At 45.0% G+C, this 6829-nt stretch overlaps 1 protein-coding gene across 1 annotated transcript; it reads right to left on the minus strand.

Annotated features, from left to right (window-relative positions):
• Positions 1-934: 934 nt before the first annotated feature.
• Positions 935-6582, minus strand: LOC115111491 (uncharacterized). Its single transcript, XM_065016503.1, has 8 exons — positions 6529-6582; positions 6311-6374; positions 5947-6100; positions 5632-5668; positions 5214-5524; positions 1491-4500; positions 1233-1314; positions 935-1061 (listed from the first exon to the last, which is right to left on the minus strand). The coding sequence occupies exons 1-7, from the start codon at positions 6580-6582 to the stop codon at positions 1300-1302; spliced, it is 3645 nt and encodes a 1214-aa protein (XP_064872575.1). The 3' UTR covers positions 935-1061; positions 1233-1299.
• Positions 6583-6829: the final 247 nt, after the last annotated feature.

Here is a 6829-nt window from a genome sequence, read left to right on the forward strand (position 1 = left end):
ACACATCCCTCTTCATGTGATACATGATGTTTGGCTGTGCTAAGTGTTATCTTATGGGTTTGGTGATTGTTCTGTGTGAAGCCGTATTCTGCATTGCATCATGGAATGTGATGTGAAATCCCTGGGCCTATGGCTGTTGAAGCTATGGCTGCCCTTCTCCCCCGAAGCTCAGTTTGGCTGGCCACCAGCTCTACTTGGTGTTTCCAAACTTCTTCCGTTTAAGAATGATGGAGGCCACTGTGTCCTTGGGGACCTTCAATATTGCAGAAATGTTTTGGTACCATTCACCAGATCTGTGTCTTGACCATGTCTCTGAGCTCTATGGACAATTCCTTTGACCTCAGTTTGGTTTTTGCTCTGACATACACTGTCAACTGTTGGACCTTATATTTTCAACATAGCTCTAGGAATAGCTAATTCTCCTCTATGTGTTTTCCCCTTGCTGGTTAACTCTTACCAATCAAACTAAATTAATCAACATCTGGTTATCTGACAGTCTATGCAGCAACTATTGTATTAGAGTCGAGCTGTGGTTATTTTTTATTTTCCTAGACAAGTCAGTTCAGAACAAATTCTTATTTACAATGACAGCTTAGGAACAGTGGGTTAACTACCTTGTTCAGGAGCAGACCTTTTTTACATGGTTAGCTCAGGGATCTGACCTAGCAACCTTTCTGGCCCAACGCTCTAACCACAAGGCTACCTGCTGCCCCAAGTCCTGCCAACTCAAAAACTGCACAATAAATGTGTAACCAAGGGGGAACTAGTGCATTTCTCTGAGAAAAGCTGCTTCAGTTTTACTAATCTTCCAAAACACTTGAAATTCTTGTAAAATCATTTGCATTTATTTGATCAAATAGACTTTGAAAGGGTAGACATGCAGAAATGCCTCTTGTCAAAAGTCTTGCTGTTACAAAAGTAGTTCAACTGCAGCGTAACAGGTTACAGGTTCTTCTTGGTGAAGCGCCTGAATGGCTTCATCATTGCTGAAAAGACCCTGACAATCAAGGATCGTTTTTTGACAGGCTGAGATATGGAGGGAGAAACCTCTCCAACGGGAGCTAGAAACACAAGAGAAATGGATGAGTGAGAGAGAGAGAGAGAGAGAGAGAGAGATGCAGTATAGTAACATTGAAAAATAACAGTGCTATGAGTTTGGTAGGCATACCTATGTTTCTAACACACACCTAAACAAAACTACAAGCTTTAGCAGAGCTCTAAAACATCCTTACCTATGCAATGTCCATCAGTAGAGGGAATCTCAGTCTGTTCCTGGACTGAATGGCAGTCCTTTTTGTTTCATCTCTTGGAACGCTAACAGAAGGTAAAGAAAATGGTACAGAGAATAAATAAATAAATGGAACACTTCTGAATCCAAGGCAACAATTTAGTGATGAATGAAACATATTGATTTAATGTATTTGTCTTATCATATGAATAACATCAGCACCTAACTGGAACCAAAAACAAATGCTAACTCCCTGCTATACCTTGAAGTTGATCCTGAGTTTGGTCATTGAAAAGCAAAGGAAGCTCCTTCTTGCTTTCTGCTCAGCCCCCCTCTCTGTCTCAGCCTGGTCTGATGGGTTTGTTGCAGCAGAAGCTGGTCTTGATGCCTCCTTGCATCCCTGTACCAGCTGCTGGGTCAAGGACTTTACCAGGACTCTGTCAAATGCAGGGTCCTGGGAGGAAATAGCTGCTTGCAGGGTGTTATAAGAGCCAAACTCCTCCATGAGGTTTTTATGTACACCTCTGAACACCCTGTGGATGTACAGGATCTGGGAATATGCCTGTGTCCTGGAGAATCTGGATGCAGCACAGAACTCAGACAGGACTTGTCTGATGAGTTGCTGAGATGTTTCTGTCATGTCTGCTGCCTGTTGAGAGGGTCCATCTAGGGCTGAGGGTCTGATCTCCGATAGCAACCTTATCACCAGTATGGCGACCAAACAGAGGACATCATCTTTGCTGGAGTCCATCAAGTACTGCAGTGGGAATGCAGTGGCACTGCTGATGTCCGGGGTGATGAGCTCCCTCAGATGGCCAGAGCTGCTGGGGATACACTCCTCCTTCTCTTCAATGTCAATCCCATCTCCCTTTGGTACCAAAGAGGTTCCCTTGCTGGTGAAAGACGGAGTGGAGGATCGAAAAGAGGCTTTTGCACTCGGTGGTCGACTGCTGTCAGTCATTGGACTGTTACGATGCAGGGGTTCATCTGTGTGTGCCATCATCTTTGTCTTTAGGTCACTTGAAGAAATCTCTGGCATTTTAGAGACCCTGGTGTCGATGCAGGAGCTCCTGACGATGGGGCAGGTCAGATCAAAAGGCACTTCGTCAGGGATGGGAGTGCCAGGGAGGTTGATCTCTAACTCACACTCTGACCTAGGACTCTTTGAAGAGCTGGACAAGGAACTACGACCATTTAAAGAAGTGGACAAAGATGAACAGGTTCTAGGGATGTCTTGGCAGACTTGTTCACTGTCATCCTCACTTTTCTCAACCTCCTTCAGTATAGTTCCTACCATATCATTGATCTGAAGGAGCTCCCTGGAATCCTTCATTCGCCCTAAGTTTGAGATTTCACTCTGGATAGCAACCAGGATTTCCCCAAGGGTCTCTTTGGAAGAAGCATTTTCTGTCCTTTCGGATCCGGATGGCTTCAGCCCTGTGAAGAAATCCTTAAGTGTGTTCTTCATACTGACGCAGATGGTCTTAGCTGTTGACCAAAGCTTCTCCTCTGATATTTTAACACTCAATTCAGTATCATCCAGTTGGGAGCCCCCGTGGGAGCACTGTGAAACTCTCCCACTTCTTTCCAGTAGCACAGTGTCAGTGGACTCATTTTTCTGGAAAATAGTCACCATTCCTTTGACAAAGGTTTCCACTAATACAGATGCTGTATTCTCAGAGGACATGGAGGACATGGATTCTGAAAGGACATGGATCTCTGATGGTGAGCTAGATGATAAGCCAGCCTGCAGACTTTTCTGAAGACCAGTATGGCTGATCTGTGTGATAAAGGAATGACTGGATCTCATCAGCACTTTACTCACTGCCTCTTCTGCCTGAGTCTGGAAGTCATTGCTAGAGAGCTTATTAATGCTCTGAATCAGACTAGTAGAGGACTCTGTGATTCTGACACTCTCTTCTGAGCTCAGTTGAGAATATTGAGTACTCACGCTCAAGTCTTCATTGGGTGAGGGTGACTGGGAAATAGTATAGTCATCGAGCTTTGATAGGACACCATCAACAAACCAACAAGCCTCTAGGGACTCATCAGATGAACTGACAACGGCCAAGGATTTACTCTCCACTTTTGATAACTCTGACTTGTAGATGGAAAAAACACTGCTAAGAACTTCTTGAGTACTGGTATCCAGATTGGAGAGACAGAGAGCTGGTATTGGTTGGCTCTCACTGGGAACTCTACTAAATTCGGTGCTGGGTAACTGGACCTCAACAGTTGAAACAGTTGCCTTTTCCAGGGTGTCTGAAGACTCCTGAAGAGAAGCATCCTTAGCCACACCTTCTTCTCGAGCGGATAGAGTTAAAAGGTCCCTCAGCTTTGCTCGTATACGGCCGTAGAGTGTGCGGGCTAGAGATAAGGTTATCATCTGTGAAGATCCTGTTTTGTGGTCATTTACAGGAACTGGCCAATCAACTGCTTCACATGTGCCTTCAAATGATGCTATCGTCTCCATGCCTCCCACAAATGCCTTAACAATCACTGTGGCAGTGGAGGTTACAGGTGTCAGGGCTGTGCAGCTGGTATTCAGGGGGGCTTCAGTAAGGCTAGGAGCAGCACTAGAAGGCCTAGAGGAAGGAGCCATGCCAGAAGAGCTGCTGACTTTCCTTGTAAGGATGGTGCTCACCGCCTTCAGGGCTTTAGACTGAAAGTTGGGGCTAGAGAGGGTCTGAATCTTTCTGGCCACCACACTGGTAGAGGATCCAGTCTCTTTGAGAAAGTGAGTGGTCCCTTCTTTCCCAGATGGACACTCAACATCAAGGTCACATTGAAGATTGGTCAGACATTTTGACCCCAAGATTGTCATCTTCTTGGCCAGATCCAATAGGATGTTGAAGTCCTGTGCCATTTTGTCCATTGTGCCGACAATGGCATCCAGCACATCATCGGTCACAGGGTCCATGAGGGGCTCGATAAACCCTACCCACTCTGGCTCAGACGTTTGGCTCTGTAGCTCGGCCAGGATCTGCACCGAGGCTACCCGAATGACCTCCTTGCCTGCTGCTATGTCCTGACTGTCCATAGGGGGGCAACTCCCCGGGCTGGCCTGAATGGCCACTGAGAGGCCAGAGTTAAGCTGGTGTACCACCTCCCCCACGATAGCACAGCTCAACTCGGAGGAGCTGGGGTTGGAGTGACCCTCAACCAGGGATATCAGGAGGCTCTCTTCCGTTACCCCAAAAAGAGCCTTCAGAGGCTCCTCCATGAGTGGAGCCTCTCTAGTTGCAGGCAAGCTCTGCAATGAGGTCTGGGACCTTGAAGATAAACACACAATCACCACTTATGCCATGCAAATGTGACCAACTGTCACACCCTGACCATAGTTTGCTTTTGTAATCTGTGATCTGCCATTTGTGTGTCTAGTTTGTCTGTTTCTGTGTTTGGCCTGAGGTTCTCAATCAGAGGCAGGTGTTAATTGTCTCTGAAACCATTTTAGAGCCTGTTTGGTGTTGGGGTTTGTGGGTGATTGTTCCTGTCTTTGTGTTTGTTATAGGGCTGTTTTCGGTTTCTGTATATTGTTCTATTTTCATCTTTATTAAAGATGTATCAAAATAACCACGCTGCGTTTTGGTCCGCCTCTCCTTCAACAGAAGAAAGTTGACACCAACTGTATCTAATCTGGGTCATTAGTGAGCCTGAAAACCAAATTAGAGCAATGATGGATTACTTCTCATACCACCGTAGTTCTAGAAGCCTAAAGCCAACTGACACGATTTTTTGCCTGATTTTTATGTTTGTACGACATCAGAATATGATTAATTCTGAAAGGCATGTACCTGATCTATTTATTCATAGATGACTTTATGGCTTACCCAGTTAAAAATGACTTTCACCTGGACCCACCCCTCAGTGGCAACATTTCTGACCAGAATTTAAAACTACAAGGTGTGAATTCCAAGTTAATAATTTATGATAAGTATGGGTCAGGTCTTGCAATTATTAAGTTGAAATATTGCTGTGAACATACCTCTTAGGCGAACAGCATGGTGATGAGGTTCTGCGAGTGGATTTTTGGCGGCACCCTGCACTGCCATTCCTCCTCCTCTCCTTAGTCCAGTAGTTCATCTCACTGATCAGCAGCCTTTTCTCTCTCTCATCCAGACTGCCTAAGGAATCCTCAGACCCTGTCAGAGAGCACTGGGATTCTGGGGAGGTTGCCCCACTCCTCAGGTTCACCCCCATGATACGAGCTAGCGCTGGTAGGAGAATGCGGAGGGCTGTCTGGGTCACGACTTTAACAATCTTCAGACACAGCATGGAGAGCTGCTCGAATGTGAGCTATGGCCAACAAACAGAGTAATGTTTTTGTCAATCAAGCAATTCCATGACACCATTCCCTATATAGCGCGCAACTTTTGACCAGAACCTTATGTGGAGAGACTTACGTTATTTTTCATGCCATGCTGAATCACTCTCCATTGGCTAGAGAAAAGAAAAGAAAGGAAACATATTTTACCTGCACACTGATGTTGAGTTAGTGGAGTCACTAGATAGCCATGTCAGGGAAAATAAAAGTGTATTTAATTAAGCTATTAACAAGTACATGAGACATTTTGGTCTTGATTTACAGGAAGAGTTAGGGGTGTGGTTACAGTGATGTTAGGTGTAGTGTCTAAAATCCCATTTGTGGTTAGAAGGTGCACTATGATTATAAATTCAGAGTTGTTTCATGTGAGGTTGGAAAAAGACATGGGACTTGCTCATCAGTTAGACTCCTCAGGAAGGAGAGGAGGATTGGGGCACAGCATGTCTCAATCTTGAGAGAAGGCATTAGAGTCCTCTGAGCCTCCTTCTCCAGCTGCTCAATGATAGATCCCCTTTCCCGGAAACCACACCCGGGTGTCTGAGAAGACTCTGGGAAACCGCAAAGAGAAATCTAAAGTTGAATCTGAACTTGATCCCTAATTTCCTTCACCTTTAGTGATTTGATTGCACTGGACAGGTAAAAGCACATCTCTCTGCGGGCCTCCACTATATTGCTTTCACCTATATAGATACTATCTTCTCAGATCAGTGCTGATGAATTTGAACACAACCTGCACCCAACATGAAGTAATCTCGGACCTGCACCAATGCTGCTGTCCTCCTCCACGGAAGTCTTCTTACAGCCACTGGACTTACGTTTAGCCTACATGACAACAGATTATAGGTCTCATAGCAGATCTAAGGTCAGTGTAGCGTCTCCTCCTAATGCTTTAAGGCTAGGATTTAGTGATACTAAACTAATCATAGATCTGTGCCTAAGTAGGCAGAACATGTGTAAAGGACAGCATATTTCTTACCTTGCCTCCTGTCCTGTTCTTGTTGGTCTCATGTGTCTCTGTTTCATCCTTCATATTCCCAACCTTATTTTTTGGTCATCCGGGGATCCTCCCATTTCACGCTCTGGTGGATAAATGAGAGGTCAATATCAGTCCTAGGTTGTGACTTTGTGAAACAACTTATTCGCTCCTATTGTAAACAAAACGGCAATAGTGGTCAGATTTCAGTCCATGGATCAAACCAGTGAGACCTATTGCTTTTAGTGACCTACTATATTGTTAGTAATTTCTCCTCTAAACTCAAAATAGGCTAAATGAACCA

This window comes from Oncorhynchus nerka, unplaced genomic scaffold, assembly GCF_034236695.1.
Source record: "Oncorhynchus nerka isolate Pitt River unplaced genomic scaffold, Oner_Uvic_2.0 unplaced_scaffold_2___fragment_2___debris, whole genome shotgun sequence".
In the NCBI taxonomy this organism is placed as follows: domain Eukaryota; kingdom Metazoa; phylum Chordata; class Actinopteri; order Salmoniformes; family Salmonidae; genus Oncorhynchus; species Oncorhynchus nerka.

Excerpts from the sequence above, each read along its gene's own strand:
- LOC115111491 (XM_065016503.1), bottom strand. The coding sequence starts at position 6,582 with ATGAAGGATGAAACAGAGACACATGAGACCAACAAGAACAGGACAGGA. Across the intron at positions 6,375-6,528 it reads AGAACAGGACAGGAGGCAAG|GCTAAACGTAAGTCCAGTGG; the intron begins GTAAGAAATATG and ends GTTGTCATGTAG. Across the intron at positions 5,525-5,631 it reads AGCATGGCATGAAAAATAAC|CTCACATTCGAGCAGCTCTC; the intron begins GTAAGTCTCTCC and ends TGTTGGCCATAG.